Source organism: Hypanus sabinus, chromosome 4 (assembly GCF_030144855.1).
Source record: "Hypanus sabinus isolate sHypSab1 chromosome 4, sHypSab1.hap1, whole genome shotgun sequence".
NCBI classification, from domain to species: domain Eukaryota; kingdom Metazoa; phylum Chordata; class Chondrichthyes; order Myliobatiformes; family Dasyatidae; genus Hypanus; species Hypanus sabinus.
The window spans coordinates 11,500,790-11,513,264 of NC_082709.1; the positions used below are offsets into that span (position 1 = coordinate 11,500,790).

A 12,475-nucleotide genomic window follows, 5' to 3' on the forward strand; every position below is an offset into this window, starting at 1 on the left:
TATAAAATCCACTTTCTGCATTTTCACAAACATTTAGGTGAGCTAGAATTCTGCAGTCCTTGAGAAAACTGGCAAGTAGGAATTACGATTCAAGTCTGAAGCAACTATGAGTTCAAAACATTACTTTGTTCAATAAACTGAGTTAAACATTATAATTTTTATCGGCGTTATGCCTGCAAAGACATCACGGTACTTATCAGAATAAAATGATAAGTAGAAATAAGGGAAGTTAAAAATTATCTGGGTTTTAAGATGCGTTTTCTTTATTGAGATACAGTGTGGAATGGGCTCTTCTGGCCCTTCAAGCCCCTAGCAACCCATAGTTTAATCTTAGCCTAATCGTAGGGCAATTTACAACGACCAATTAATCCACCACCGGTACATCTTCGGGCCGTGGGAGAAAACCGGAGATTCTGGAGGAAAGGGGGGGTGAACTCCTTACAGACAGCGGCAGGAATTGAAGCAGGGACACTGGTACTGGAAAGCTTCTGCTAACCACTGCACTACCGTGTTCTTATCTCTTCCAGCAGGAAACTAAAGGTGGGATGGGGCAGTTGTAGTAAAGATAAGATAGAAAATAATGGCTTAATTAAGAATAAAGTATATCTTACCCTATTAAGACAAAGTGATCAAGACTTACATTTTCAAGGAACTTTGGAAATTAAACATAACATAAAATAATCATTGAGAGTTACAGTGAAACATTTCCAAAATAATCTGACAGTCTGGAAGTGGATTTGCCATGACAAGGTATTCTAAAGCATTTACCCTCACTGTTGCTTGTTTCCTTGCCATCCATTGTTTTCTCCAGGCTTCCACTCACTCCACCGTCTGGAAGATTTCCAAGTTGTTGCTTTGATAGTAGTAAGGGTGAACCTCCACCTCTCAATTCCTGTAAAAGAATAAAGAGAAAAAAAAATGTGCTGAGAGCTATTTGGAAACAGTTTAGTTTTCCTCTAGCATTTTCTGTTTAACTCAGACACCCTTATCAGAGGAACTGATCATACAGTGGCTCTCAGTAAAGGAAACACACAAAAGGCACAAAGCATACCACATTAGTTTCAGTGCAAGCATGTTCTAAAGGCAAATTCCTCGCTCTACATGCCTCCACCGATCAGTTACACGTTTTTATAAAACAGGAAGGATGACGTCACTGAATACACAATAGGTATTATGCGTCATGTATAATGCAAAGACCACCATTTAATTAATTCTCTGTAATAAACTAAATTCATTCATTTAAAATACTTCAGAACACAGTAATCTTCCAATGTCAAAAATTTCTGGAATAAATAGTATGTGCAACAGGACAGTCAATATAGCATAGAAATACAATTGTATCAGCATGAGTTAATCAGTCTGATGGCCTGGCGGAAGAAACTGTCCCAGAGCCTGTTGATCCTGGCTTTTGTGCTGCGGTACCACTTCCTGGATCGTAATAGCTGGAACAGTTTGTGGTTGGGGAGACTCGGGTCCCCAATGATCCTTCAGGCCCTTTTTTCACACCTGTCAGTGTAAATATCCTGAATAGTGGGAAGATCACATCTGCAGATGCACTGGGCTGTCGGCACCACTCTCTGCAGAGTCCTGTGATTAAGGGAGATACAGTTCCCATACCAGGCAGTGATGCAGCCAGTCAGGATGCTCTCGATTGTGTCCCTGTAGAAAGTCCTTAGGATTTGGGGGCCCAGACCAAACTTCCTCAACCATCTGAGTTGAAAGAGGTGTTGTTGTGCCTTTTTCACTACACAGTCAGTATGAACAGACCACACGGGATCCTCGGTGATGTGGATGCCGAGGAACTTAAACCTGTTCACCCTCTCAACCCCAGATCCACTGATGTCAATAGGGGTTAGCCCATCTCCATTCCTCCTGTAGTCCACAACCAGCTCCTTTGTTTTGCATCATTGAGGCAGAGGTTGTTATTTTTGACAGCACTGTGTCAGGGTGATGACTTCTCCGTAGGCTGCCTCGTTAATATTTGAGATAAGGCCAATCAATGTAGTATTGTCGGCAAATTTAATTAGCAGATTGGAACTGTGGGTGGCTGCACAGTCATGGGTATACAGAAAGTAAAGAAGGGGGCTTAGGACCAGCCCTGAGGGGCACCTGTATTGAGGATCAGAGGGGCAGAGGTGAGGGAGCCCACTCCTACCACCTGCCAGGAAGTCCAGGATCCAGCTACACAAGACAGGGTGAAGGCCGAGGTCTCTGAGCTTCTTGTTGAGCTTAGAGGGAATTATGGTGTTGAATGCTGAACTGTAGTCCAAGAACAGCATTCTCACATAAGCATCCTTCTTGTCCAGATGTGCAAAGACAGTGTGAAGAGCTGTGGCTATTGTGTCATCTGTTGGTCGGCTGTGTCGGTAGGTGAATTGTAGGGGGGTCCAGTGCGGGTGGTAGCAACCTGCAGATGTAATCCTTGACCAGCCTCTCAAAGCATTTGCTTATTATTGAGGTGAGTGTGACAGGGCGCCAGTCGTTCAGACATGTTACCTTGGTCTTTTTAAGTACAGGGATAATGGTGGATGTTTTGAAGCAGGAGGGCAGTCTGCACTGAGAGAGTGAGAGATTAAAAATGTCTGTGCACACACCTGCCAGTTGTGCCGCACACATCCTGAATACCCGCCCTGGGATGCCGTCCGGTCCCGCAGCCTTCAGACCGTCCACTCTATTTCTGTCTACTATGCATTGCATTTTACTGCTGCCTCAAAGTTAACAAATTTTATGACATATGCTGGTGATATTAAACCTGATTCTGATAGCTTGTTACATTTAAAAGTAAACACATTTCTAAATTTGGTCACATGTAAATTACAAGTTATAACTGTGGTTAACTATTTGTGGACAGGTGAATATATTTTGAAGGTAATCTATTATGTATTCATTTTACCCCCTTCCTCTATTCCCCACTCAGGCCTTTTACCACTTCTCAACTGCCTTCCCTTCCCCCTTGTGCCCCTCCTCATTCCCTTTCTCCTATGGTTTATTCTCCTCTCCTGCCAGATTCCTTTCTCTCCAGCCCTTTACCTTTCCCACCCATCTTGCTTCACCTATCACCTTCTAGCTATCCTTCTTCCCTCCCCACATATTTTTATTCTGACGTCTTTCCCCTTCCGATTCCCTCTTGAAGAAGTGTATTGGCCTGAAATGTCAAAGGCTTATTCAATTCCATAGAAACTGCCTAACCTGCTGAGTTCCTCCAGAATTTTGTATGGGTTGCTTTCATTTTACTAAGATACTGAGAAAACAATTATGAAACTGCAAATAAGATTTGTAGCATCATATGTGTTAATATAAATAAGGTATAAAAAGAGTCTATTTCACAAATATTAAAACTAAAATCACATACCAGAACAACAAGAGTAAAGTTTCATTAGAACTGGAGGAAATGAAAACATAAATTTATAGCAGATTTCACAAGTCCCTGTGGTCCAAACCTTTTCTTTACAGCTAATATAGTACTTGCTAGCTAAAGCATTGCTCATTATGTAATGGAAAAAGGCAGTTAATACGTGGAGAACAAGCTGTCACAAAACAGCAAGGTGTTAGTGGTCAGATAGTGTGTTTTCAGTTATGTTGTACAGGGTGAACTGCAGGACAGGACATTTGGGTGATCTTCAAAACTATTTTTGAAATTTGCAAACGTTCAGCAAAACATCTAAAACTTTGACAAACTTCTGAAGCTGTGTGGTGGAAAGTGTATTGACGGGCTGCATCACAGCCTGATGTAGAAACACCAATGCCCTTGACTGGAAAATCTTACATAAAGTAGTGGATACAGCGCAGTCCATCACGGGTGAAGCCCTCCCCTCTATTGAGCACATCAACATGCAGAAAAACTGCATCCATCATCAGTGATTCTCACCAACCAGGATATGCTCTCTTCTCGTTCTGCCATCAGGAAAAAGTGCAGGAGCCTCCACCAAGTTCAAGAACAGTTATTAACCCTGAACCATCAGGCTTTTGAACCAAAGGGGATAACTTCACCCAATTTCACTTGTCCTATTATTGAAATGTCCATTGGAACAACATCCTATCAATGGAATGGCTGGCATGAGAGGGCACAGTTTTAAGGTGCTTGGAACTAGGTACAATGAAGATGTCAGGTAAGTTTTTTACACAGAGAGGGGCGAGCGCGTGGAATGGTCTGTCAGCAATTGTGGTGGAGGTAGGTACAGTAGGGTTTTTTTAAGAGACTCCTGTATAGGTACATAGAGCTTAGGAAAATAGAGGGCTATGGATAACCCTAGGTAATTTCTAAAGTCCTTGCTCAGCACAGCATTGTGTGCCAAAGGACTTGTGTTGTGCTGTAGGTTTCCTGTGTTTCTACCTATGGACTCACTTTCGAGGACTCTTCATCTCATGTTCTCAATATTTATTGCTTATTTATTTTCTACTGTTACTTCCTTATTTATTTTTGTACTTGCACATTTTGTTGTCTTTTGCACACTGGTTGAACATCCAAGGTGATGCCATCTTTCATTGATTCTGTTAAGGTTATTATTCTATCATTCACTTATTGATTGAATCTGCAAGAAAATGAATCTCAGGGTTTTATGTGGTGACATAAATATACTTCGATAATAAATCTCATTTGAACTTTGAAAACAATGCTTTGGACTCTTTTACTCCCATTCAAGGGGGTATTTACTTTTTAATAGTTCTAATTGTGTCTGTTCCTAGACAGCCATTGCCCGCCACCCCTCCGCTTGTCAGTCAGTTTTCAATTTCTGCTATCCTCTACAACACATAAGTCGGAGCTGGGTTGAAGGTGCCATGAAGCCACTTCTGACCTCCCGCTATGCCGCTGGCAAAGGTGGCCCCAGAACTGAGGATAAGACTCTCTTCACATGAAGCCACTAACACGCAGTTTGGATCCCTACCCATTAGATTGCAATCAATAGCTTCCTTTAAAAGTGTTGTGCATTTTTTTTTCATTTTATTTCACTTTATTTTTAATTTAAGATCACTAGTAGAAAGGTAATATGCCTTAGCTAATTTTACATTTAATTTTAAAATATTTTATGAGTTTTAAGTACTGTCTAATTACATTGTTAAAAATGCACAAACATTTTGAAATGCGAAAGCTGACATTAACATTGGTGTGCTGTTAAAGGATGTTGGAGCACCTCAGGTCTGGTTGCCTTTGAATCAAGTGATGGACAGTACTGTGTATTTGTCAATGTGGAGTGGAGAACAAATTTAAAAATCCGGTGGGAACAAAGGATGTCGGGAATGGCGAAGGAGGAGTGTGGGACAGGTGACAGAGAAGGAGTGCTGGGACAGTGTTGGTGTGGGCACAGACACACCCAGCCCCAAGACACCAGGCAAGGTCATTAAATTACAAACAATTGGTTTATTGATCATTACAGAATGTCTCTCTGGTTTTTCCTGTTCCCTCCCATTCTCCCCAACCATGATTCCCCTCTCCCTGCCTTCTTCCCACTCTCAGTCCACAGTAGAGACCCAGATCAGAATCAGGTTTATCATCACTCACTTATGTCATGACATTTGTTTTGTTTTGTAGCAGCAGTACAGAGCAATACGTAAAAAGACTACTGTACTGTGCAGTCTTAGGCACCCTAGAGATATCCACGCGCCTAAGAGTTTTCCACAGTACCGTACGTACAAGAGGTTATTAACCAAAATTATAATGCATGGGATATACAAGCACAGGTTGAAAATTATTTTACAGATAGCAAATAGAAATATAAGGTTCACCCTCAGGTAAGGTGCCTGTGTAAAGCGGGGTGCTGTAGGGAATGGTGTTGGGCTCCAACTATTCACAAACCATGTTAATAAGTTGGATGAGGCAATTGATGCACCATCAATAACTCTCTGAGACGTGAGGCGAGATATAGGCTTTTATTGGCTGGAAGAAAGAACAAGCAGCAATTGACCACCACACTGCATCCTGGAGACTGAGGCTGGGGCCACTAGTTTTATTAACCCCCATCCCTTGTGGGGCAGTCCATCTATCACAATCAAATTTCACGGTTGAACACACTGTACATAATATTTCCAATGCAATCTCACTTTGTCAATATAATTGCCATGTCTTAAAATCTCTTGAAATCAAAGTATACTTTACCTCCCTGATTGCTTGTTGAAAGTTGGCAATGCAGGTTCACTGATTCCTCAGAACACCAAACACATTTCAACATCTCGCCTCTTTAAAATATCCTCATTTCCATCTTTCCTATCAAGTTGCAAATAACCTCACGGTTTTTCCACTTTAAGTTGCGTATGACATTTGTCACCCATTCACTCAGACTGTCTCTTTCTCCTGAAGCCTCTCATTAATCCTCCAGACAACTCCACAGCTTTGTTGCAGGCTTGGATGTATTGCCCTTGATTGCTGTGGTGAATTACATATACCTGTCTGGACACGTCCCCTCCCCCATGCTGACTGCTCCTGTGGCTCCTCCCACGGACCCCGGTATAAAGGCGATTGGAGACACAGCCATATCTGTAAACCAATAGAATTATTGTTTTCAGATTATTGTGATCAGATCAAAAATGATCATCTCAATCTAATAGGAATCTGGAATTCGTAATTGTACTCATGTGGTGAACTACATATACCTGTCTGGACACGCCCCCCCCCACCCACTGACTGCTCCTGTGGCTCCTCCCACTGACCGTGGCTCCTCCCACAGACCCCAGTATAAAGGCGATTGGAGACACCGCCCCGTCCTCAGTCTCCAGGATGCAGTGTGGTGGTCAATTGCTGCTTGTTCTTTCTTCCAGCCAATAAAAGCCTATATCTCACCTCACGTCTCTGAGAGTTATTGATGGTGCATCAACACATCACTTTTATGACATGGACCCTTACCATTAACCAAGGAGTCCATGGACCCCAGGTTGGGAACCCCTGAGTTGCTGGAGAAGGCAAAAGGCAAACATTCCTCAATTATTCAATGTATGGAGATAAATACAGGTTGCATTTGGCTGACAAATCCTAATTTCATTGGATGTTCTCCTTCAGCAGGCTTTTTAAGCACTAACCATTGTTCTAGTTCCTTTACATGTCTATTCAAAATCTAAATAACATTACAGGCCTCTTACTGATAGTAGATTAGACATCTAGTCTGAACGAAACTTGACTTTATTGAAAGGACAGTGTTATTGTTATGTTTTGTAACTCAAATCATAGAACTAATTGAAAGAAAAATATGGAGCTAGGAAATATGTGCCTTAGATTTGTTTTTACTTTAGTGAAATGCACACTTATGGTGTGGTGATGTAATATTGTATGCCATTCATATAGTTTTACATATAACCCATAATGAATCAAAGAATACTTACCTAAGCAATATACTTACAATATCATTCAAATATTACTGAAATATTAAATACACAATAGTTACTATCTCAAAATATCATTTGCCATTTGTTCAACACACACAAAATGCTGGAGGAACTCAGCAGGCTGGGCAGCATCTATGGAAGAAAGCACAGTTGATGTTTCAGGCCAAAACCCAAGGCTTTCAACCCAAACTGTCGACTATACTCTTTTCCATAGATGCTGCCCGGCTTACTGAGTTCCTTCTGCATTGTGTGTGTGTTGCTCGGATTCCTAACATCTATCTGTAGATTTTCTTTTGTTTGTGATATGCCATTTGTTGTTAGTTATATCTGATACTATCCTATATTTATGTTATTTTTGAGCATTGTTTGAAGTAAACAAATGTAAATATATTGCTTTTAACAGTGGCATGAACGTATTTTTGCACTAAATCAGTACGCCTGATTTAAAGCATATACTTCCACAAACCTATACAAGAGCTTGGAAGTTCTTGACGGCAGTGCCTTCTTTCCAACCACAGGGTTTAGTCAAGTACTACCGAAACTACAATTTGTACTCCAGCTCCCAACTTCAGAGAATTCAACTCCAGTCCTATCATCGGAATCTGAAGCTGGAAAATTTCTCATGCTCCTGTCACCAATGACATGACATAGCCATCGATTCGGCAATAAAATGTCAATGAAACACAGATTATTAACCACCTTAGATTTTGCAGCAGTAAGAAGTTAGGAATAGATTTCTTGTGTGTATCTGAAAGTGAGGTAAGTTAAACACATCTATAGACTGTATAAAATGATTGTCTAAATAATAGAACAACAATCAATGAAAATAATTTAATAGAGATGCAGTGGAGCAGTTGTGCCCCCCAAAGCTGTGTGCTCAGCCCGCTGCTGTTCACACTGCTGATGCATGACTGTGTCCTCAGATTCAGTTCAAACTGTACCATCAAGTTGGCAGATGACACAACAGTTGGTGATGAGTTGGAGTTCAGAGAGGAAGTAGAGTGGCTGGAGGACTGGTGTGAGAGCAACAACCTAAGTCTGAACATGGAGAAGACCAAGGACTTTATGTGGAATTTAGGAAAGTGCAAATGAACCTTTGCCCTCAGTGCATACATGGATCCTCTGTAGAGAGAGCGAGAGCGAGAGAGAGAGAGAGAGAGAGAGAGAGAGCGAGAGAGAGAGAGAGAGAGAGAGAGAGAGAGAGAGAGAGAGAGAGAGAGAGAGAGAGTGTTAAGCGCACCAAGTTTCTAGGAGTTCACATTACAGACAACCTCACCTAGTTCTTCAAAATCACCTCTGTAAATGAGGCACAACAGTGCTTCCCTTTCCTGAGGAGAATGAGTCAAGGAAGACTACCCCCACCCCATTGTAACTAAACTTCACAGGAGCATCACTGAGAGTGTCCTGACAAGCTGCAACCCCATCTGGTATGGGAGCAGCAGAGCATTGGACAGGAAGTTCCTACAAAGGACTGTGAGGAATTTAGGGATCTCCTTACCATACATCGGGGATATTAATCAGAACTGCTGCATATCCAGGGCCCTTAGTATTATCAAGGATCCCACCCATCCATCCAGCATCCTCTTTGACTTTCTACCATCAGGCAAAAGACTCCAATGCATAAAGGCTAGAACGGTCAGGATGGTAAACTGTTTCTTCCCTCAGGCCATCAGGCTTCTAAATTCCGTGCCGTATTCCATTTGAAGTGTCACCAGTTAATTTGTTCTGTCCCCTAAAATATTTAATTTATGCACTTTACTTTGTTTATCTATGCATAATTCATTTGTATAATTCATATGCATAATTCTTACTTTCCAAAGTTATTGTGTTATATGTATGCTTTGTGTACTACTGTGTTTTACACCGTTTTCTTTAGAAACATTTCATTTGATGCTGCTCATGTATATAGCTAAATGGCAATAAACTTGTCTTGACTTGACTTGGATTACTAACAAGTATGATGGACCAGTTTTATTGAGACACTGAACTCGTCAGGGTTATTCTCCATAAGAGTTAGCAAAGGGTTTTAAGATCATTAATGTCTTTAATGTTAGTTACAAAAGCAAGAGGGTTAAGTTAGGAGGCACCATAATAAAAGAACATTTAAGCAGGTTTTGAAAGAAGTTTTTATAATCTGGAAGGAACTCCTCATTGGCTACTAGACACAGACTCAATTATACACGGTGATCATGGGTGTTTAAGTAAGTAGGTAGACAATGTGCTGGAGGAGCTCAGCTGGTCAGGCTGCATCTATGGATGGGAATGAACTGTCGACATTTCAGGCTGAGACCCTTCATCATTGTATGTATTGGTCTAGATTTCCAATTCACTCCATGTAAGGGTGGAAGCACACATTTCTGACTTTCAGAACTGCAGGTCAAGTGAGAGGAAATGAGGAAAGGAGTTAGTATAGACTCAGTAGAATAAAGAGTTTCATTCAGCACCAGAGCTATTCTACATGCTAAATTGTTTTACTGTGATTTGCATGAGCATGGTGTGTGTGATGCACCATCAATAACTCACACTGAGACGTAAGGCGAGATATCGGCTTTTATTGACTGGAAGAAGGAACCAGGAGTGAGTGTCCATCATACTATGTCCTGGAGACTGAGGCCGAGCGTCAGGCCTCAGATCGCCTTTATACAGGGGCCTGTGGGAGGAGCCACAGGAGCAGTCAGCAGGGGGCGTGTCCAGACAGGCACATAGTTCACCACATTCACCCCCCCTTTGTTTGAAAGAGTCCCCATGTGGCGAAGTTTCTTACAAGTCAAGTCTATCAGGTGGTCGAATCTGTTGCTGCGATCTACGTAGCACCGGCTGTGATCGCATGGATGCCGGCAACATTGGTGATTGCACAGGGGACGGAGGTTGCGCTTGTTCCTGCCCACTAGGCGCCGGTGATCCCTCACGCATGTGCGAGGCGCCTGGTATAAATGCATACGAAACGCCCGGTATACAAGTGTCGTGAGGAGTCTGTGTAGGGCCTGGTGAATACGGTGTCACCTCTGGTGCAGGGTTCATAGTTACCAGAGAGCCTTCAGGGTAGTGGTCTGCTGCACCTGCGGGTGCCAGGTCGCGGATGGAGACCGTGTCCTCCCGCCCATCAGGTAAGACCACGTAAGCATACTGGGGGTTCGCATGTAGAAGGTGAACCCTCTCCACCAGCGGGGAGTATTTATTGCTCCTCACATGTTTCCGGAGCAGCACTGGCCCCGGGGACGTCAGCCAAACTGGTAGGGTGGTCCCAGTGACAGACTTCCTGGGAAAAGAGAATAGGCGTTCGTGAGGGGTGGCATTGGTGGACGTACATAACAGAGAGCGGATAGCGTGCAGTGCCTCAGGGAGGACCTCCTGCCATCGAGAGACCGGCAACCCTTTTGACTTAAGGGCTAAAAGTGTGGCCTTCCACACTGTGGCATTCTCCCGCTCCACCTGGCCATTTCCCCGGGGATTATAACTCGTGGTCCGACTGGTAGCAATGCCCCTAGCTAGCAAGTACTGGCGCAGCAGTCAGCAGGGGGCGTGTCCAGACAGGCACATAGTTCACCACAGTGTGTAAATCTGAAAATTGAGGATTTGAGATTATGCAAGCTCAACTTTGCTGCAAATATTGCAAGTCAATGAATGCACTTCCTCAAACTTTCATATTTGTTTGTTTATACCTGTAACGTTCCATGCCAGAATTTACAGGTATTGATAAAACACGCACTTGCCTTTGATGGAATAATGTTGCTCTGACTAAGACCATAGCCCATAAGACAAGGGAGCAGAATTAAGCCATTGGGCCCATCGGGTCCAGTCGATCATGTGATTCTCAAACCAGTTCTCCCGCCATTCCCTGCAACATTTGATGCCCTGATTAACCAACAACCTCTGCTTTAAATGTACCCAAATAACTTGGACCATGAATCCCACTGATTCACTACTTTCTAGATGAACAAGTTCCTCCTCATGTGTTCCAAATGGATGTCCCTCTATGCTGAGTCTGTACCCTCTGGTCCTAGACTCCCCACTGTAAGAAACATCCTCATCACATCCACTCTATATTGGCCTTTCTCTAATCAATAGGTTTCAATAAGATCCCCCCTTATTCTTCGAAACTCCAGTGAGTACAGGTCCAGAGCCATCAAACACTCCTCATCCATTGACCCTTTTATTCCTGAACCTCCTCTGGACCCTCTCCAATGCCAGCACAGCTTTTCATAGATAAGGGGCACAAAAATGCTCAAAACACTCCAAATGCATCTGACCAGTGCCTTATAAAGCTGCAGCATTTATATTTCAATCATCTTGAAATGAATGCCAAGATTGCACTAGCCTTCTTTACCACCCGCTTAATCTGCCGTTAACCTTCAGGGAATGCTGCACAAGGCCTCCATATGCACCTCTGATTTTCGATTTTCTCCTCTTTAGCATATATCTTTATCGCTTGTACCAAAATGCATGCCAATATACTTCCCTCCTTTATACTGAATCTGCCACTTCTTTGCCCATTCTCTCATTCTTTCTAGGTCCCGCCACAGACTCCCTGCTTCCTCTACAGTTCCTTCTGTCCCCTAACTGATGAAAAATACTTAATAAGTTTGTCCATTACTACCTCTCCATCATCATTTTCCAGCAGACCGATATCCATTCTCGCCTTTCTTTTACTGTATATTCTGAAGTCTTTTGGTATCTTCTTTTATTTATTATTAACTAGCTTACCTTCCTATTTCATCTTTTCTCTCCTTATGGCTCTTTAGCTGCCTTTTGTTGGTTTTTAAAAGCTTCCCAATCCTTCAGCTTCCCACTAATTTTTGTTATATGCCCTCTCTTTTGCTTTTATGCTGTCCTTGACTTCCCATGCCAGCCATGGTTGCCTCATCCTCCCTTTAGCATACTTCTTCATTTTTGGGACATATCTGTCTTGCACCTTCTGAATTGCCCCCAGAGGCCTGTACATAACCCCCATCAGGCTTTGTTCACCCTTCTGGTTTCTTAACTCTACCCACAAAGATTCGATATCTTCCAATCTTCCGTCTCCTCTTTCTAAGCATTTGATTTCAGTTTTTTACCAACAGAGCCACCCAGTACCCTCTGCCTACCTGCTTGTCCTTTCAATACAATGTGTATCCTTGGATGTTAAGCTCCCATCAAAGTTCTTTCAGCCATGCTCACAATG

The 12,475-nt window shown here is 42.6% G+C and overlaps 1 protein-coding gene across 1 annotated transcript in view; it reads right to left on the reverse strand.

Moving 5' to 3' along the window:
* The window catches only part of xirp2b (xin actin binding repeat containing 2b), a 161,192-nt gene that overhangs the window by 89,414 nt on the left and 59,303 nt on the right, over window positions 1-12,475 (reverse strand). The window contains exon 2 of the mRNA XM_059966249.1: window positions 769-892. Coding sequence (XP_059822232.1) covers window positions 769-892 — 124 coding nt within the window. The remainder of the gene's footprint in view (window positions 1-768; window positions 893-12,475) is intronic.